General features: G+C 34.9%; 1 protein-coding gene across 1 annotated transcript in view; it reads right to left on the bottom strand.

Annotated features, from left to right (window-relative positions):
- The window catches only part of LOC113520233 (tight junction protein ZO-1-like), a 133163-nt gene that overhangs the window by 6649 nt on the left and 105017 nt on the right, over positions 1–21497 (bottom strand). The window contains 21 exon segments of the mRNA XM_052901048.1: positions 206–424; positions 1211–1346; positions 1809–1940; positions 2109–2228; positions 2692–2804; positions 3121–3225; positions 3228–3272; positions 3954–4217; positions 4969–5193; positions 8065–8245; positions 8843–9059; positions 10423–10594; positions 11062–11234; positions 11759–11902; positions 13178–13310; positions 14386–14536; positions 15085–15151; positions 15848–16009; positions 16227–16496; positions 17473–17660; positions 17978–18153. Coding sequence (XP_052757008.1) covers positions 206–424; positions 1211–1346; positions 1809–1940; positions 2109–2228; positions 2692–2804; positions 3121–3225; positions 3228–3272; positions 3954–4217; positions 4969–5193; positions 8065–8245; positions 8843–9059; positions 10423–10594; positions 11062–11234; positions 11759–11902; positions 13178–13310; positions 14386–14536; positions 15085–15151; positions 15848–16009; positions 16227–16496; positions 17473–17660; positions 17978–18153 — 3393 coding nt within the window.

Here is a 21497-nt window from a genome sequence, read left to right as displayed (position 1 = left end):
ATCAAATTTCTTCTAATGTTAAAAATATTTGCTATTAAGATTTATTGCTGTCTAGTTCAGTATTATATATTTTTTTAAATCGGTTTAGTATTTTTAAATCCATCAGTTACTTACAATTCATGATTACTATTTGAAATGAAAAAAATAATATTTTCTCTTTATAATATTAACTTAGATACATTTTAGTCTGCAATATAAACTTTACCTGCTGGTAGTTACTGTGCGAGTGAGAGGGACGATGTGCCGGTTGCGAGTGAGAGTGTTGGTGCGAGTAGTGTGGCGGTTGGCCGTAGCCGCGCGCCGCCTGCGCGGCCTGTGCTGCCTGCGCTGCCTGTGCTGCTTGTGCGGCCTGCGCGGCCTGCGCGGCCTGGTGCGGTGACCCGGGGCCCATTTGCCCGCCCGGATTTGGTGGGGGTTCCATATTCTATTTATAATATTTATGTTGAATTTTAATATTGTTTTAATAATTTGCTATTCGGATGTTTCTTTCAGGTAAAAGTAATTATTGTAAATAGACTTTGAAAAGGTTTTCAATTGTCCTTCTTCTTATTTATGTTTGTTACCTCATAACATCGCCAGTTGTAAACCGAATTTGAAAATTCTTTTCTTATTTTTTTTATTTGGAAGGATATTACAGATTGCTTCCATAGAAATTTTAGTTTAGTTTTTAAATTTTTACATATAATTATCCACGATGGTTTGTTTATCGCCTTACGCAACTTGTAATTACGAATATTATTTTTATCACTCGTATTTATAAAAATAATATTGACGAAACTGATATTGAAATAATATGGGAGTTATCCACATTGATTGCAAAAAAAGTTATTAAAATTTGGGGTCTACCGTGAAATGATATTCCGAATGTTCAGACTTAATTTCGCGTTTTCGTTCTCACCGCTATCCTATCCGCCTATTAAATTGACTTAACATTTTGTTCGTCATAAATCCTACCAAACCTACCAAGTCCAAAAGATTGATATTTTAAAATATTTAATATTTTTAAACGATATATATAATGTAATTTCAACATAAAATTTGTGTTGCGTTCGGTACCGAAAGTTAGACTATATTTCATAGTAGGCGCACATAATAAAAATTTATTTAGACACTCATTTTTAAGATGCACAAAAACTTTCTATTTGGATGTCAATTAGGTACTAAATAATACTTTAAATAAATAATTATTTTCATCGGTAAAAAGCATTACCCCATTCCTAGGATGGTGTTGGTTGTCTGGTGGCCTATAGTGTTTGGGCTTCGGCGGTGGTACTGGTTTGTATGGGGGTACCGGGGCCCCACCTCGTCCGCTGTAGTCTGCTTGCGACGCCGAATTCGTTCGCCCGCTATACAATGATCAACAAAGAAATATGTAGACAAAAAGCTAAATATTATTATATATTCTGTAATAGGTAGTTAATAAAATATTAAATAGACTGAATGATTGACAAATAATACACAGGTGTTCCTTAGAAAATTAAGGCATCTACTAAAAAGGAATTGCTTGAAAGTCCATCGGGAAAAGACAGTATTAGATTCCAGTGGCTAAAGTCACAGGTAAAATCTGTTTGTCCGTGTACTTACAGGTATATATCTTCATTTTAGGTTTCTAATATAAAGAGCCATGTTTAAAATAAGCAAATAATCAGATGTAGTAAATATTGATAAATAAAAACAAATTATTTCTATTATTATAAGTATTTTTCCTTTAGGATGAGCAGAGAACATTGCTTGTCACTTGCTAATGTCGTAACATTTCCAAATTCCTCAAAATATTTTAATTAATAAAAAAAAAAAAACAAATTTACCTGTACTTTGCATGATCGTTGGTTGGTACATTGGGTAGTGATGGTCCACGCGCGTGTATAGGCGTATGCGGACTGTTTCCATTCATAGGTGGAGGTCGATTCGTCTGGGGACTTCTGTAGGCCTCCGGTGACCTGTATAATATCGCCCATAACTTTTATTATCTATTTAGATAAATAACTATTGTCCGTTTCAATAGAAATTAATGAAAATGTAAACAAACGAATAATGCACCCAATCATAAGACACAATATGTTTCGATATCTTTACTAATTTTATTTAAAAAGCGTTCAATATTATACCTGTAACTGTTCTCTGAATTCCTATAATCTAGAGAATTGTGCTCGTGAGAATTGGAGTTTCGTTGCGGACTTTGTGTTGCCATATTTGCTGGATTTTGTGGTGGGGGCGGTTCCATTTTGCTGTAATTAACATAATGTATATTAATTTCTACAAAATTAAATTAAAATTATATTATTTTACTAGTATTAAGTGATCTGAAGCCAGAAAGGTAATAATTAATGTTTTATGTAAACGGTTGCTTTCAAGTAACTGTAACATTGTAAAATAAAAAAAAATTGTGGCAAGTTACGAGCGCCGACAGAATTTGAAAACTTGAACAATTATGTGTGTACGTGTATATTTTGAATCGTCAGAGATGTCGGTTACGATAGTAGTGTCGCTCATAATATAATCCTAATAGAGTTCAAAGGTTTTTTCCCATGACAAAAAGTGCCAACATGCATGTGTATCTTTGTACGTACATATTACATATAGATACTTATATAAAAGGGTGTCGATTACGATAACAATGTCATAAGTTCAATGGTTTTTCCCCACTAAAGAAGCCTAAAGAAGTTTTCACTTCAAAAGAAGAAAGCTTACCCAGTCGGTGGCGCCACCTTCAGGTCGTCAGGTGCGTTAGGTGGCAAGCGTCCCATGCCCATTCCATTGTTGCCATTGTATTCATAGGACGGCGTGCCATCATACGAACTTTGCTGTAACAAAAACATTGTAGTTAGATAGTTTAAAATATAGATCTCATGTTTGGTTTAGTTTATAGTTAAAAGACTAAACTAAAAACAAGCGACTACTTCAAAATAGGGTATTACAATGGATTGTATATGGTTTCTATCATTACTAATGAAGGGGTAATTTTTACTTATCTAAACTCAAATTATTCATTATTTTGAAAAAAAAAAAACTCTTCTGGGCACAGTTACCCCGAGAATAGACATATCACAAAGTTATGTATTTATTTATTTTACATATTTTTAAAGAAAAATTAAAAATTATCTAGACGTTATCAATTACCGGATTAGAAGGATGCCTATGTCTATCCAATGATCCTTGTCCTTGCGTAGGCTGAATAATCATACTGGTGGGACGAGCGGTGTACGTGGGGGCTTCATCGCTTCCCCCTCTTTGGGTGGTCCAAATAGACGCTCTTGTGCACTTGGACGGTTCTAGAAATATTTTTAGAATTAATTTGGTTGCATGTGTATTTTGTTTTGCCGTGTGGTCCTGGCATAGAATGGGATACCTTTCTTTTCGCGTTAGGTGTCGTAAAAGATGATTAAGGAAACATAATGAACGAGGAATAGGCAGCAGCGCTCCGCTTAAAACACCATCAAAAGCACAATTGCTGTTGCCAACCTGCTTGCTAAGCGTGGTAACTACTGGAAAACCCAATAGCGGGAGGCTTATGTTCAGCAATGGATAGTTATATGATGTGTTTTATAGAATAAATAATAATTTTACTATTCAAACAAGAATTGATTAAAAACAATGATTGAAAAAGTAAAACATGTATGTTTGTATGGCTTTGTGTCTGTTTGAAGATTGTGCAAACTTTGCAATGCTATGTTTAGATTTGAAGGATATACCAGTATGTATTTTATGTTAGTAATCCTAAATAAGTAAATAAAATATAAAACAAAATACCCTTCAAATCTTATATAGTGCAGAAGCATAACACCTTTTAAGGTACTTTTTAAAACAAAACAACGAACACGAGTTCATGACAAGTTATAGACAATTTTTTTTTTTCATGAACAATAGTCAATGTTGCTATTTCAGTTGCCCTACATATTATGAAACGTGTAAGTTCCTAAGTAAGCGTAAGAAAAAGAATGCTAGTAACTTACAGGTGGGTTGTGTCTGAGAGTGTGCGGAGGACGGCCGGGCGGGGGCGCTGGCAACAGTACCCCGCCAGCCGGCCTGCTCACCGTCCCCCGCGGAGGTAACTCCGGCACAGTGCCGTACAACGGTGAGTGCGGTGGCGAGTGCGTCATAGGATTGCATTGGTACGGCGGTGCGTCATTCACGCCCATGTGTTGATTTTGATTGTGGTTATTCGTGCCATTAGTGTTCGCTGAGAAGCCATATTTACTATCGCCATAACCGCCTTGCTGTTAATTTAAAGTGATAACAATTCACTAGCTAGAAACTTTATATTAATGGTCATTTACAATTTATAATAAAAGAACCTTCCAATAAACAATTCTTCTAGAGAATTTTCAGTATTTTATTATTATTCTACGTACTGCATTATTTTACAATAAATCTGTAACAGTACAGCGATATTAAAAAAAAATACTATGAGAACCCAAGGACGGATTGGCAAATGATTGGAATGAATGCCACACTGCCTCTCTCATAGAATATTAGTAAATTCAGAAGGTTTTAACTTAGTGAGCATATGATATGAATTACGTGTAAATTATACCCAGAGGTTTTCTTTTACAATTTTTTGTAATACTACGACTACATGAAATATTTATATTAAAAATAAAATTTACAGTTTGCACATAATTTCACTCAACTTCAGAATAAATATTAAAATAACGTCTTATGTGTAAAATTACAATAAATATAGAGGAAACCATGAATTGGAAAAAGTTATAGAAAACAAAGACATTAGGGTTATCATGCGGAAAGTTCTTTTAATAAAAAAAAAAAAAAGGTTTTACAAATTTATATCTATTGATTCTCACAATGTATTCATAAGCGATGTGGCGGAAAATAAGATGATCTTGGAAGTATTGATGGATTAAATTTAAGTGAAGTTAGTAACATAAATGGAGATGTGCCGCAGGAAACTTTGTGAAGCGACGAATCTAAATTATGATTTTAAATGACACAACTATGAATAATACCAACCGTGTACGGAGGCGGGACAGCATCAGCCATGTGGTTTATGTCATCGTCCCGGTCCATATTGTCCTGTGTGGTTGCTATCGAGGGGTCTGAAGAAGACTTGACTAATCTTGGAGCTGGCGGTGGACTGACTTCCAGGTCGCTCTCGGGACTCGAAGCGTATGACAATCTGTTCTCTGTACTCGATGTCATTGAGAACAAGAAGTCGTCGGACAACGGCTCGGGTCTCTGTTTGGCGCCAATCCGCCATTACGTGAATGTCGGCCATTTTGTTTCGCGGCGTAGTCCGGTAGGGTGGGTTTATGGAATGGGGTGACAAGACAAGACAAATGAATGATTGGCAGATAATTCGTTACAGAAACTAAAATTGGAGTTTAGCGTCTGTGAATGATTAATGATTTGGATATTTTACACACTGTTAAATCAACATTCAAAGATTATATTTCTAGGTGATATTACAAATGGCCTGTAACTACCTAATAGATGTTCTCATTTAAAATCTTTATTATAATATCGTATCGATTTGAATGTTGATTGTTTAAGTATAAATGGTATTTAACACTGGTAGATAATTCAAAATAAAATTTAGAAATTATAAAGAAATAAACATACACAAAAACAATCATTTAAAACAGAAAAAAAAAACATTAGCAGCAATAAGTATAAAACAAACATAAGCAGATAACTATCATGCTGCGCATATACAATACAATAATATAAAGCAGTAATAAAGAAATGCAGGTTAGATTATAGTTGTGCCTATTCTAATTGGTAACTATAGAAAAATACTATCTCCCTAACTATATGCGAACCTAAACATATCCTAAGTGCTGTTCAGATACAGGTTTATTTATAATAGCTGTAACATCTCTTTCTGCTTCGGCTTTATCACATTTTTCGTTTTTTTCTATCTCTTCTAACTTTAAAGTAGGTAAAGATAGATTCTTTATTTTGTTTAAAGATCTTTCCGAAACTGTAGGTAGAGTTCGAACTTCACTCGAACGCCCCGTATTACTGGTAGATTTCAAATTACAACTGCAATTTGGAATCCTACATATTTGCCTCAAAGGCCTGTCTAATACTTTAACAGTTTGCTTCGGCATCTCTCTTTGGAGCCGTGCCTTCCATTCTGGTACTTCATTAGATTTTTTCACTTCATTACCATTTTGGAAGAACACCGAAGCGGGTCTAAATTGTTCTGTCATAGGAACAACAGATGAAGGTCTTTGCAAATTTGGAATTGGCGATTTCGATGAAGTTTCTAAAACACTGTACGGTCTAAATGTTTGTGGTTGGGGAACGTTGCATTTTGCAAATATTTGTGTAACCTCTGGACTGTTCATTCCAACCTGTAACTTGGGGCTTTGTCTGGTTCTTTGAAAATACACCGGTCTATCATCGTACGGATAGTTAGCAAGGGTGTGTCTATGTTTAGCTAAATAAGTATTAGGCACACTATAAAGGTTGTTAGTCATGCAAGGAGTTAGCGTTTCAGAGTAATAATAAGGCACTAGATGATTTCTATTAGTGTCGTAAACTTGATCGCGGCGTTTCGTGCTTTTGTTAGTGTTAGATGGAGGCATGGTCTGCTGTGAATGTATGGGTCTTTGCGGAGACTGGGGGTAGAAGTTGAGGGGATAGGAGATGGGATAGAAGGCTGGATAAGGCGAGGGAGGGATAGGGAAGTAAATGTCCGACACCAGTTCAACGTGCTATACCGCCACAAGAGACAGAACAGAAATGAATTTGTTAATACATTTATATTGTATGTAATGTAATTGCAATGAAATATAAGTACGATATTATATTAAGCAGCTTTAACAATTTGGCCAAATGTAAATTTTACCAGTGAAAGGAGGGTTGTGTATTTAAAGTTGCTTTTAATAAATGATCCATATTTTGCTAAAATAATTTTGCCCGGATTAAATATTAATCTTAGACTTATAAATTGCATAAGTACACTAAAAATACTAATGCAGTTAACCCGTACAGACATATATACTGTATATACTACGATTACTAAAATGCGATAATGACAATGATTCAAATTCTTTTTCTTTTAAAATAAAAGGAAAATATACAAATAATAATTGTGCTTAATTAAATTTTTAAAATGCTGTTACAGGTACTTTTAATTTACGTAAATTCATTTAAGTCTCCGTAAGTATAAATAAATATATCCATAAATAAGTATAAATTTTTAGGGCATCATTTAATTTTATTTTTTTTAATTGACAATCTTTTGAAAATCATTGAAAAGTCAATGACATTGTCACAGTATAGGCATTGGCATCCTTCAAATACAAGAACCCTCACAGAACAAGAACTTCACTTTTACATTTTCAAATCTACTTTCATAAATTACTAAAATTGTAATAAATACCTATATTTCATTAAACAAATAATAAAATGAAGATACTAATAGTATATTTATATAGCACATAAGTTTACCAAATGCACCAATTTGCCTTTACCAAGCGCTCATCTCGAAGCATGATGCGTTTACTGTCGTGACATATAATTTTGTTAACATCGAACTTAAAAAAGAAAAAAAAAAACATTTAATAACCTTGTCATAGTTTGATAAAGTCTACGAAATGTTTCGATCACAGAACAAAGATTAGATAAAATTGATACAAATATTTAAAAGCAAGAAAACAATAGTAAAGACAGAAAATTGACTTACCAGGGCTCGGAATAAACGCGCTTATTCAGTAAAATAATAAATAATAAAATTTAAAAAATAAATTTACTTTTACTATTCCTAAATGTTTTAAAAATCTAGAACAAACGTTATATAGTTATATAAATAGGCAAACGATTAGATTTACAATTAACTTCCAGTCTTATTTTGATAAATATCAGACAAGCGTATAATCTTACACAAATAATATATATTTAACTATTTAGAAACATATATAATCTTATTTTAATTAACATACTTAGTAAAAATCTATGTCTGTCTGTTTTTTAAATAATAATACATAAAGAACAAATAGCTAATATAATAAAATAAAAAGAAAATTCTTTGTTCTGCAATCCCACCACCCAAGCGACCTTCCATATGTATCCCACGTAGAATCCCCCACAATTACTCACCTTAGTCTCCGACACCCAAAGCTGTTGCTGCTGCGTTCTTTGCACTAGTTCTAACAGTTTGTTGAACCACGTGTTCTGGTTGGCTTCGCTCAGTGTGATAGTGTGCGTGAACACGTGCCCCCACACGCGTTCCATGTGTTGGCACTGTTCTAGAAGCTTCTTTGACGATTTATGGGCGGATCTAAAGGGAATTGATTCAATAGTTACTTCTTGGTTTTTATATTTTGTGTCTTGTGACATGATACGGGACATTGTCACATGTTCAGACTTTTTCCCCATCTATTTGATGTTTATTCTTGAAATTTTAAATAATCCAACTTATTTGATTATCCTTACTTACAAATTTGAAAATGAGTTTTTTTTTTATTACTTTTTGGCGCCCTACCAGCTCAACCAAACATCATGAAATTTGGTAAATACATATAATATGGGATGAAGAAGGATAAAAGCTGTTTATCGTGGTCAATCAAGATATCTTAATTGTACGGAGAAAGTCCCTAGTGTTTCTATATGCTTCATTTACTTATTTCATAGAAATAAGAGGGAAATATAAAGTTGAAACAAGATATTCATTAACAAAATAAACATATACATGAATAGTTGAATTTCTTGCGAATTCTTCCTAGCTGAACCTGTTCACTAAACTCTAACGGGATAAAAAAAATACTCATATAAATAACCAAAATTGTAGTGTATGAATAAATTATTTTAATTTTTTAACTTCCCTTTAAAGAAAATAAAGGTAAAAAATGATAATAAAAAGATAAACTTCACTTACTTTGGCAGGCCAGCTCTCAACTGCTTAATGATATGCTTGTTATCGGCCTTCAGAAATATGACGATGGGGTAAAATTGGGCATAGTTGAGCCTATCCACGGCGTTAGGTGTGATGTCCAGGAGGGCGTGTTTACCTCGCTCCATGATCGTCCTGATACTCGACAGACGGATAATACCGGCCGATTTCGTTTTACTGTCTTCTAATGTGTTGTCCATTTCTAAAGTGGAAAAATAAATTGTTTAAAATACAGTCAGAAAGAGATATGCGATGTGGTAATTATTGGGTTATTATTACCTCGACTTAGTACCTCAATGATTTTGAGTTCAAATTTTACGGGCACAAAATATTGGGTCATTTAAAATGTCACCTATTTCAGATGAGTTAGACAAAATTTTAATTTATACGCTTTGTAATTTAAAAATTGTTAAGAATCAAAGATAAGCGTGGGATGCCAAAAACCGTCTTATGGTGAGGTATCATATACGCGTTCCCGATCACCGTTAAACCTACAAACATTTAATATGATTATTGTATAATAGAATCATCATCTCAGCTATTATTCGTCCACTGCTGGACATAGGCCTCCCTCATATACTATCATAAGAAACGGTCCTGAACCACCAGCATCCACTGACTTCCTACAATACATTTGAGGTTGTCATTCAAGAACTTCTTCCCCATTGGTTATCGGTTCTTCAAACTATGTGACCAGCCCCATGGCCCCTTCAGCTTGCTTATATAATATTATAGAAAATATTTATTCGCTACAAAACAATTTTTACATGACAATTACATAATCATAAATTCAGAATAAAAAATAATATTCAAGGGTCACTATCTCAGCTTAAGCCATGAACAGCAGGCACATTACTCAAGATTAATAACGCTGATATTATAAGCAATCATCATCATCATCATATCACCCTCCTCTGTCCGGGGGGTAAGGGATTGTTAGTAGTGAGATTTAATAGCCTCATTGCTCGCAATACACCCTATCAGGTCGACCTCCACGCGGTTCCTTCTGGAAACTATCGGTGATTAATTCTAGTTGAATTCGTCACGATTGGCTAACTGACCTGCTTTCATCGTCAACCTCACCAGCGTATACCAATAGCGCAGTTACCATTTCATTATCACCCATTGAAAAAAAAACCTCCTCTATTCACTACTGAATATAAGCCTTCCCCTTGGCGGATTTTGCTACTAGTTGCCACGCTTGGCAGGCAAATTGGCAACCCCAGTTAGGCTCTGGAAATGTTTTAAGAGAGACGATATCTTAGTTCTTTCTTACGACATTCACGGGTAAAGAAAGGGGTGGCCTATTCTATGCCGGGACCACACGGCATACATTATAATAGGAATGGATCGATAACAGAGTTTTAAGATATTTGATATTATAGCAGTATATAAATATTGTAACTAAAAATACAAGTCGTCATCAATTCAGTAAGATTTCATAACATCTACTATAGTACAGCATTTATTTGTTAATTTGAAATGTTTGTACTTTCCAGGAACCACCAAAAAGGTACCAGTGTCAACCCTAGACCATTAAGGTTGTTAACCTATTTTCTACTCACTGGGCGAGGCGAACTTGTCAGGGCTGTCAGCTAGCAATCGTTCGCGGGCGACGTCCGCCACCGCGCCAAGCACGATCACGGGCCGCACGAAGCCCGGCTGCTTCAGCACGACGCGCTCGTACGCGGGGAACTTGCTGATACTGTCGGATAGCACCACCTCGTCCCAGTGCTCCTGTCGGGTAACGATAGTTACAATTAGGTAATGCCGCATAAGTTGTGATTTTTTTATAAACAAGGCTATGGTAAGCGGTTACCGTAGCCTATGAATAATAATAGCCTTGCAATAACAGCGAAATTACGTTTGTTTAATATGCTACTAAAAGACTGTTTATTATTAAGGATTGTGTCCTAGAAAAAAAAAAACAACTTCAACTGTGATAAAATTTTTATATACAAACTAAATTACTGGACCGATTTTGATAATATTTCTGTGAGTATATCCTCATCCTTTGTCAGTATATCCTTTCAGATAAAAAAAGAAAAGATTTTTCAAAATCGGTTTAGAACTGACAGAGTTGTGAGGTAGCAAACACAAAAAATATAAAACCGAATTAAGGATCTTCTTTTTTTTTTAAGTCGGTTAAAAAGATATATATAAATATAATAGGTAAGTTTATAAAGTAAAAAAGTAAACTATACCTTCCCAAGACTCTTGCTACGCCTATGCGTTGATCGCCGCCGCCTGAAGAAGTTGTGTTTGCCGTCGTTGCCCGACATCTCCTTCTTGGTCGCGTTGAACTGCGCCGTCGCCAGTTCCTCGGCACGAGCCTTGTTCGGTATCGTGCCTTTTTGTACCTCTTGGTTGTTACGACCTAAACATATTTTGTTTATATAGTACAGAAGGTAAAATACCTGCAGCTTATATTATGCCCTACCATGCAACAGGACATTCCATGCTGATCAGGCGCCATTCACGAGGGCGCTACGTCTGGTCAATGAAGGAGTAGCGAGTTCCGAACTGGACTTTTTTCACTGTAGTGCCACAAAGTTTCGCAGAGCGGTAACAGATTACGCAGAATTGCATTTTTAATGTTTATTTTTTACACCATAATTAGGTATTTTCTTTTTATTATTGTTATTTTTCCATTATTATAACGTTTGATTTTTACTTTTTTGTTAATTTTTTTTAGTGCATTGGTAAATCTGTAAAGTTCACTAAAATATGTTTGTAAAATATATTATAAATAAATAATAATAAATCTCTCAAAGCCTTGTATAATTAAAAAAAAAAAAAAAAATATATATATATATATATATATATATATATATATATATATATATATATATATATATATATATATATATAATTAAAAAAAGCGAGCAAGTTAATACGAACCTATCCTGAAGACCTGCCAAGCACCAACAGTTCCGTTATGTAAAGTGTCCACCACGTGGAAGACATCGCCGCACCGGAACGACATCTCGTTGTCCGTCGGCTCGGTGTAGTGGAAATGGGTCTTTATGTGGAAGGAGTCGCCAGCTGGAAGCCACGAGATAACAACATGAGATGAATTAACAAGTCTTACATTATACAGGGTGTAAGGGACAGGTTAGCAAAAACTGAAACAGTGAATTCAGTCTATTAATCTAAACCGAAAGCCAATGGAAATTCTTTACGGAAAAATTCAATTTTTCCCTCTATTTTTCTCATTCAAAATCATGTAATCTATAATATAGTGCCATAATATAAAGAAATAATAATATTTTATAGTGATTATACTATGAAATACCAAAAAACAGTAACAGCAAACGTATCACGCGTCATGTGTATCAAATACATTGCGCGGTTTTAAAACTAAAAATTGTTAATTATATGGCTGTGCTGCATTTCCGGCGGGAAAATAATCTGCCATTTGATTCAGACCGTTTATTTGGATCAGATGTTTTTGTTTTAGCCAACCTGTCCCTTACACCCTGTAAAAATAGTGTCTCCTTACAAATGCTTCGAGAAAAGCGGCTTAACTTTTTCATACAATTTTGCGTAACAAATAATTATAAGCGATTCATTTATAACTTCTATATTTATTTAGTTTTATAATTTTTGCCTCTTTTGATTGCGTATAAACCCATTTTATTTATTAAATAATTAAAAATAGATACATTAAGATACATTGTCTGCGTAAGTATATAAAACAATAATAAAAAAAAAAGAGTCAGCTAATTTGATAATTAGCTGCGAAAAGTTGACACGTTTTTGAGGCTCGATACTCTATCTATATAATCTGAGGAATGAGTATACTTTATTTGCATTATACAATATAGGGAACAAGACAATTAATAAGTGTTACGATACAGTGTATGAGTACAGTAAGGCGGTTTTATCGATGACAGCAATCTTTTCAAGACAAGCTTAGGGTAACGAACTTATTGTTGTACAAGTAGGCATGATAATATTGTATAATTAAACAAGTTTGGAATAACAGCGTAAAATATTAAGGAAAAGATATTTCAATAGGAGCTATAAAGGTATGTTAGAAATTTATTAGGATTGATTCTGAAGGGCTGTTATGTAAGTTTAAATACAAAACCATCATTAAATAGGTTTTTTTTTATTTATTTTTTTATAATTATGTAGGTATATTAAATATTGTTTACGAAAAATAATATGTATAATATAAGTATGTATATATAATATATTATATGAGACAGACGTATTTATCCGGGTAGTCGTTTCATTTAGTCGACCTAAAGTATCAGATAAGAGAAGTTGGCTTTTGAAGTTGTACTCTAATTGGTCTATAGTCTAGATACTTACGTATTTGCCCGCTAGCCACCGCATTATATTCGTCTGGTGAGTGCTGTACTATTAAATCGATGCGCTCTTGTAGACTCAACAGGAACAAAACGGCTTCCTCACGCGTTACGCCCTTCATTTCCATATCGTTTACCTAACAAAGAAAAATACGCTATAAAAATTTCACATGATAAATGGTTATTTAAATAGGGGCTGCCGTGTGGTTCTAGCGTAGAATGGGCCACCGCTTCCTTTTCCGTGGGTGTTGTAAGAGGTGACTAAGGGAACTTGATGGTTAAAAGGTAAATACTCACAAGAATAATCACCAGAGGGAGACTTTGTACAAAAGTCGATTGCTTGGGTACCTCTGTCCCATTCGTGTTTCAACCGTGAAGCAGTTGTATTTGCATGACTGTGTTTCGGTTTGAATTTACTGGGTACAGAGAAATAACACCTGAGTCCTCAGGAATGGCAACGCATGGGGGGTATCATGGGCAAAACAGTATACTTTGTTATGTCCATGGTGCTGCTCATGTCTATGGGCGACGGTTACCACTTTCCATCAGGTGGGACGTCAGCTTGTTTGCCATTCTAAGTTGTATAAAAAAAAAATAGTAGCATCTCTTTTAAAACATCATCAAAGCCTAACTGCGGTTACCAACCCGCTGGCCAAGCGTGGCAACTACTGGCAAAATTACCCTTTCTGGGGGAGATCTATATTCAGTAGTAAACAGTTAACGGCTGATATGGTGATGATGTCATAATAAATTTTTATGGGCTTAAAATCGTTTATTTTTTTTTTAGTTTCACATTTATCATCCACACTTACATAAGAAGTAGCCAGCGGTATCGTGATTGTGATTATAATAAATAAATAATGAGATCGAATTCGGACCGTCTGCTCGTTTGCCTTCCTTATAATGATAAAAAAGTTCTAAACTAGTCGAGCATCCCCGAGTTTCACATGTGAATAAAACCGACATAATTACATTAAAAGAAGTTCTTAATTCGGTTGTAATTTCTTTATAGTTGTTATCTCAGAACTCCATCATTTAATATATAAATATATTTTTTTTTATCTGAAAAGAAATATCTATTTTTAGATTGGCCCCAATTGAAAATTTGTCAGAATAGTTTTTAAATCAAAATAACTGATTATATCACGATTGAAGTCTATTTTTTTTTCGTATAACAAAATCAATTTCAATTTGTTATATATACGTTGTTACCTTTAATATTTTGTCAGCGGGCTGTAAGCCTTGTAATGCTGCAGGGCTGGTAGGCTGGACTCCAGACACGAAAACCCCGGAGCGGTTGCCGCCACACAACCGGAGCCCTACAGACCCTTCTTTCTGGAAGCTGATCAGCCTCGGCTCGCTCCTGTATAGAAAAATATAGCATAATCGTATATTTAATATAAATAAAATGCCGTGTGATTTCGGTATAGAATAGGTTATCCCCTTCTTTCCTGTGGGTGTAAAGCGAGTTACGCTTTCGATTTACAGTCGCCAACTTACCTGCCAAACGTGAAAACTACTGGCAAAATTGCCCTTATGGGGGATTTTTTTTAAATGTTAGTAGTTACCTACCTAAGGGTCTGTTGAGATTTTTTTTTTTGAAAAAACAATGTTCGGACAATGTAAATAAAATTATGAGGCAATTATATCGTCATAGTCGTAGAACACTGACGGATCTTACAAAGATTACATATATAGATCCGTCAGTATTCTACGACTATGACGATATAATTTGCATATTTAAAATTGTTTTTAAATAATGTTATTTTTATCAAAGCATTGATGATGACACTGGTATTATTTATTATTGAGTTATAAATGATATCAGTGTAACAATAACTACGAGACCAAGTAAAGATAAAAATTAAAATAAATTAAATTAGGAATTAGACATGACAAAGAGATACTTACGGTGGTTTACTTCTTTGATTATTCATTCCTTCATCTTCATATAACTGTCTTCTGCTACTGTAATAATCTGGAAACAAAGTAGTTCCATTTGTAAAGTGAAATAAAAAAAATAAGTAATAGTTGTGGTCAATCTTTGAGTGTTGGCAGTCACACACACATACAAAGGGTAGCGGAATGAAACAAAATTATTGTAACAAAATAATCAACTTTAATAAATTCAATCAAATCATTTTGTTATTATATATTGGTTTACCGATATTTAATATATCCGTTATCAGGCCAGTATACAGAGAGAGACTTTGTACAAAAGTCAATTGCTTGGGTACCTCTGTCCCATTCGTGTTTCTACTGTGAAGTAATTGTGTTTGCATGGCTGTGTTTCGGTTTGAAGGGTAAGATATGGCGTGAATTTACAGGGTACAGAGGAATAACACCTGAGTCCTCAGGAATGGCAAAGCATGGGGGGGATATCATGGGCGAAACAGTATACTTTGTTATGTCCATGGTACTGCTCATATCTATAGGCGACGATTACCACTTTCCATCAGGTGGGCCATCAGCTTGTTTGCCATTCTAAGTTGTATAAAAAAAAATACAGATATTGTAACTGCAATGTACAGATATTGCTATATATTACTACCTCTACTTGTATAACGAGCCGCTTTGCCATGGTATTTCATGGAGATCCATTACCAACAGAGGAGCGTTAATGGATTATTAAAGTTGATAGCTGAATTTACAAAGGTGATGGTGATGATGATACCTTCAGAGCGCGGCGGCGGCGGTCGCGGCGGCTGGTCGAGCTCAGGCGCGGCTCGGCGGTCTGTCCGCACTGGCGCCGCTACATACAGATTCTGTCCGCTACTCGAGTAAGCTGATGACATCGGCTCCGTACCGCTGCTGTATACATTATGCGAACTGGCCTCTGTCAATAGATATATTTATTAATTCTTTTCCTCATTAATGGTAACATATAAGGGGTATAATAGATGTTACAGTATATTCTGTGACTCGCCAGCGTCTACCGCATCTATAGCGCAGATGGGGTTACGATTTCATTTTTTTCTATAAAAAAATATATTCTGTGATGAATGTGCTATGAACAACATCGCTGTCTTTAGACTTAAAAAAAAAGAACTTACCTAAACTATTATAATTGTTCTGAAAGTTCCCGTTGGTGACAGTCTCCTCCCTGATCAGTTCCCTCGTGACTACCAGGTTTAACCGATCCTTGCAGGACTCTATCAGTTTCCTTGCCTCCTTTAGCGTCATGGCGTCAGTAACGGCGGTGTTGTTTATTCGTGTTACCACGTCGCCTTCGCAGAGACTCTGCCCCGCTTGGTTGACCTGTTCCCGCGCTCTCATCGTCAACTCCTTGACGTATAATTTGCATCCTAAGACGATGCCAAAATCTGAAATGTAAGATATTGAAATTATGAATACCTATGTTCTTTCACGGTACACCCGGGTTGATAAATATGGATAACATCCTACAAAAGTTTTTGTTTATTTTCCTAGCAACATGGCATAAAGTAACTCTTGTAGCATGAACTTGTTTGTCAATTGTGGTCAATAAAATCTAAATTGTTTTGATACTACTAAGAATGGCAAACAAGCTGACGACCCACCTGATGGAAAGTGGTAACCGTCGCCTATAGACATGAGCAGTACCATGGACATAACAGAGTATACTGTTTCGCCCATGATATCCCCCATGCGTTACCATTCCTGAGGACTCAGGTGTTAATCCTCTGTACCCAGTAAATTCACGCTATATCCCACCCTTTAAACCGAAACACAGCTATGCAAACACAACTGCTTCACGGTTGAAACACGTATGGGACAGAGATACCCAAGCAATCGACTTTTGTACAAAGTTTCCCTCTAGTGAATTTATTTTAACAGGACAAAGAACAAAAATTTCAACAGCGTCTTGAAGTCATGATGGCTACCAAATGTACTTTTGAATTTAATATCAATATCAACCAATCTATTGCCAATGACAATTTTGTAATAAACTAATGTAACAAGAATTAGAAATTAAGTTAGAATTGAGATCGGTTTGCAATAGCAAGTTACTATGCATCTATTAGAACAATATGAAATCTTTATGTCGTTAGTATTGCAATTCCAAAATGCGAAACGTCCCAATTTCCGTATCAAATTATTTCAAGTCTAACCCCACAGATCCCAATCAGTTAAACGTACTAATATATATGTAGAACTCCTACAAAATGTTTCTTATACCTAAATCAGGGATGACAATCATGCTGCTCGAGTAAGTGGCCACAAAAACCCATATACGATTGCCTGAACTCCCATAAAATGAAAATCTTGTCATAATTTTGTAGTTAAATGATCTATGCTTTATTTATAAGGTGAACCTACCTTCTTTCTTTCCATTCCTAGTCAGCGCTAGCTTGATGGCTGTAGAAGAAGTGGACGGCGGTGCAGGCGCTCGCCTTCGTACCACCAAAGAGACTGTTGCTCCTGAGTCCCGCAACACCTGAACCGCGCGAGCGTACTCCACATTCTCTAATGGTACTCCATTGACTGAGGATATTCTATCGTTTACTCTGTAAACAAAAATAAACCTTGAATGAATTCTGGTATCTTTGCAGAGTGTTTTCATAAAAGCGTATGAATGTCTGAATGCTAAAATTGACAAAATGTATCTGACGGTAACATTGGAGATTCATTATTTTGTACATCAAACGTAACTGTATGGGCATACGCTTTTAGCCTTTGTTTACCAGAAAAAAATTATCAACAACTGATCAATTGCCTGGTTCCTTATAACATAAGGTCCTAGCAATTGACGTAATTATTATTAATATTTTGAACTAGTTCTCTGCTAAAATAATCTGTACTAGGTTAGGTCTTCAGTACTTACTGCAATTTATCCTCGGCAGGTCCGCCGCGTAGTACATCTGACACAGCGATAGAGGGATCTCCACTGGCAAAGTGTGGGTTGTCCCTGCCACCGGACACAGCTATACCGAACCCGTACCCCGGGACGCGGTTTAGTCGCACCCGATGCGTCTCCCAGCCAGCATTGCGCTCTGACGTCTGGAAAGATGAGAAATTTAATTAATATTGATTTAATAAAACCATATTATCAACACCTTAAGATAATGCCGTTCCTTTTAATCACTAAAGAACATATTATGAGCATATAAAACCATTACAGTTTTACAGATTAAATTGAGCAGCCCTGTATATTGGCACTAAAAGAATAGAAGAAACAAGCCAGTTTGTAGTCAGGACCTAATCCTGTCAAGTTTTTAAGTGTAAATAAGTTTGTAAATAAGAACTATAAGGAATGTTGAAAAAGATGTCCTAGCGGGAATAGATAGATAGATACCGTTTATTGTTTCCTCCATAAGATTACAATAGCAAACTTACTATAAATACAAACAATTACATGAAAATATTACACTAAGAAAACAATGGGTGGCCTTATTGCTAAGAGCGATCTCTTACAAGTAACCTTTGGTTGAAGAAATGTAATTTAAACAGTTTGACTGGAGGCAAGAAACTCTGTTCGTTTTTTAAATACATATAGATATATAGCATACGTATAACGATGTGAATATATAAATGTAGCACAATACAACGGAACAAATAAGGAAACCCTCAAAATCCTTTGCCAAGAAGCCTAACCAGTGTTGTCTTACAACTTGCTCTAATCGAGTATTTAGAAAGGCCTGTGCACAGTAATCTGACATCCGTGACTCCTGAAGGTGGTAGTTATGCAGACTGTACACTTTTTCTTAAAACTTAATGTTACGTATAGGTAAAAAAAGGTCTTCACGCCACATATAGGTAAAAAGTTAGCATGTCTAAACTTATTGAAATATGTTAAATGCCTATCTGCGAATTTTAAATCAATCTGTTTTACCGAAGCATCGTTTCGTTCAATATACGACTGTTTCTTTACTAATTAGTTACTGATATTTGATATGTTAGCTTTTCTTGGAAAAATATTCAATTTCACTTGTCAAATCAGTTTTTCTAAACGACCGCGAAACAATAATCTATATTATCTATATTAATATTAAAGAGTTAAGACTTGATTGTTTGTTTTGATAAACTTATAAACTAATAGATCTATATAATAAATCTATAGAAAGCTACATTGTTAGTAAGTAACATGAGCTAAATATTACTGTTCTATCATTCAAAAATATATATATGGTAAATATATTTCAAAAATCCTATCTACCCGTGTAAAGCAGGACCAATATAAGACGCTGTGTTTAATTTACAACTGACTTTGATGATTGTTTTTAATTAAAAAAAAATTGTCTTTGTTCCATATTATGAATTAAAAAAGGAAAGTTGTGCGTAGACGCATGCATAGAGGTTAAGACCTATTAAGGATTATAGTCGTAAAGAATTTATTTTTAATTTTCAATGTACGAGTAAAAACTAATAAAGCCTCATTTAAATTTGTCAAAAATCTGGATTATGAATGCTAAAATTTGTATTTATAATAAACTACTTTATCATTTTCCCGCGACTTTGTCCGCGTAACAGAGATATATTTACTGGCCGGAATAAGTCCCATCTAGTACGTGTAAACCAAATTTCATAATGATTAGTTTATCCGTTAAGACGCTTATACAGTAACAAGCAAACAAACTCACTTCCACATTTATATTAGTAAGTAATATTATTATAATGATAATACCTATATAATATTAAGTTACAAAGTATAAATTACGACGGGACTAATATCTCATAAGTACGAACCTAAGCTCTATAAAAAGAAAAAAAGTCGTAAAAAATATTATTGCCTTCGTAAATACATTCTCTAACCAACTAAGTCCATCATCATCGTAAATATTTATTACTAAGTGGGTACTTATCTGCCTACATTCTTTTAAACAATGGCTGTACGAATGTTGTATTTGCTCAACTGTGAACATATTTTGAAATTTACAAACCGATGACCTATAGTGGTGGACTTAGAATAAATGGTTCCACTAGGCATTCCCACGTAGTTTGGGCACTCCCAATAAGCATTTGCAAGCCTAGCCCTTTCTCAGTAGGCTTCATTAATAATTATCTATGGATTCTATGTAATCTATGATAATGTTTGTGTAGGTAGGTTTGTATATATAAATTAATTACTGACGCTGTGAATATTTTTGGTGTTGAAATATAAAATCGGTTAGTACCTTCAGTCTACTTAAGTTTTAGTTTATATCTTAAATTTACCGCGTTATAGTCGACTTCAGATATAGATCTTGTGTCAGTCTTCCCTTGTGTCTTGTGGAGGATGTACAAAAATACTCATAAGGGATCAGGAAAATCACTATCTAATCTACGTAGTAGTACTAATTTTGTGAGTACATAGTGTGTACAAACAAGAACACATAGATTCCAAATGCTGGAACTAACCGGATAAAGGATCTAATTCCAGCAAAGTAACATAACGTGTGTATCAATGCACCTTGGTAATCGTCACAGATAGAAGTAGACATTGTACAAAAGTGTACTACCGCTAGCAGTTCTGCTTGTAGGACTGCGTTTTGATTTGAAGAGTGGGATATAGCAGTAACGTATACTGCCATCCTCCCTTAGAAATAACAATGTATGACAGCGTCTTAGTATATTCTGTGGAACTCAAGCTGGGACCTAGTACAAACTAATAGTCCACTTGACAGAAATCAAGTGTACTATAATTTTTATATTCCAGGCAACATAAAAATAATAACATAATATTGTTATAACTAACTAACTTATATCCTTCATTTTATATCATTCCAATCGACATACGAGTAGGTATAAATCAATCTGGCACAAAAAACATATTTCTATGATACTGCGTATACAAACCTGCAACCTCTCAAATCCGAAGTTATCCAGTTTCATATTGGGGCCGTCACACATACCAATCACATTAGTCACCCCACAAACGTAAGGCTTGCACTTCAAAAAATGCAATTTAATAAGCTGATTTACGCATTATTTCTATTCAAACAATATATTTATCTTCTCTTAACTATTTTAGTTATGTATTCAAGCACCGTATTTGCGCATTAACAAATCTTGAAGAGTATATTTATTAATTTTATTTAAATGATATGCCAAAGGCTCTCTGTAGGCGTGTGTTGTCGCCACTCGCCGCACTTTACATATAAGATCAGAGAACTGCTTCGTATAAAGCACAGAGGCACTAAACACATTACCACATCGAATCAAAATGACACATCACATGGTAATGTTTCGAACAGCGAGAGGGTCTCTCAAAACGGTTGTTTAAACCAACTTTAAACAAGTGCACAAGGTACTGCTATGCAAATGATGGCTTTGTTTACTAAAAAGTTAGCGGAGCGGTAGCTGTCTGTGATGAAATAGATCAGCGAAGAAAGTATTGACCAAATATCTGTTGGAATGAGGTAACA

The sequence above is a fragment of the Galleria mellonella genome, unplaced genomic scaffold (assembly GCF_026898425.1).
Source record: "Galleria mellonella isolate WM207_F2 unplaced genomic scaffold, CSIRO_AGI_GalMel_v1 utg1267, whole genome shotgun sequence".
Lineage (NCBI taxonomy): Eukaryota > Metazoa > Arthropoda > Insecta > Lepidoptera > Pyralidae > Galleria > Galleria mellonella.
The sequence above is the reverse complement of the archived record's forward strand: the minus strand, read 5'-3'. Positions and strand labels throughout refer to the sequence as shown.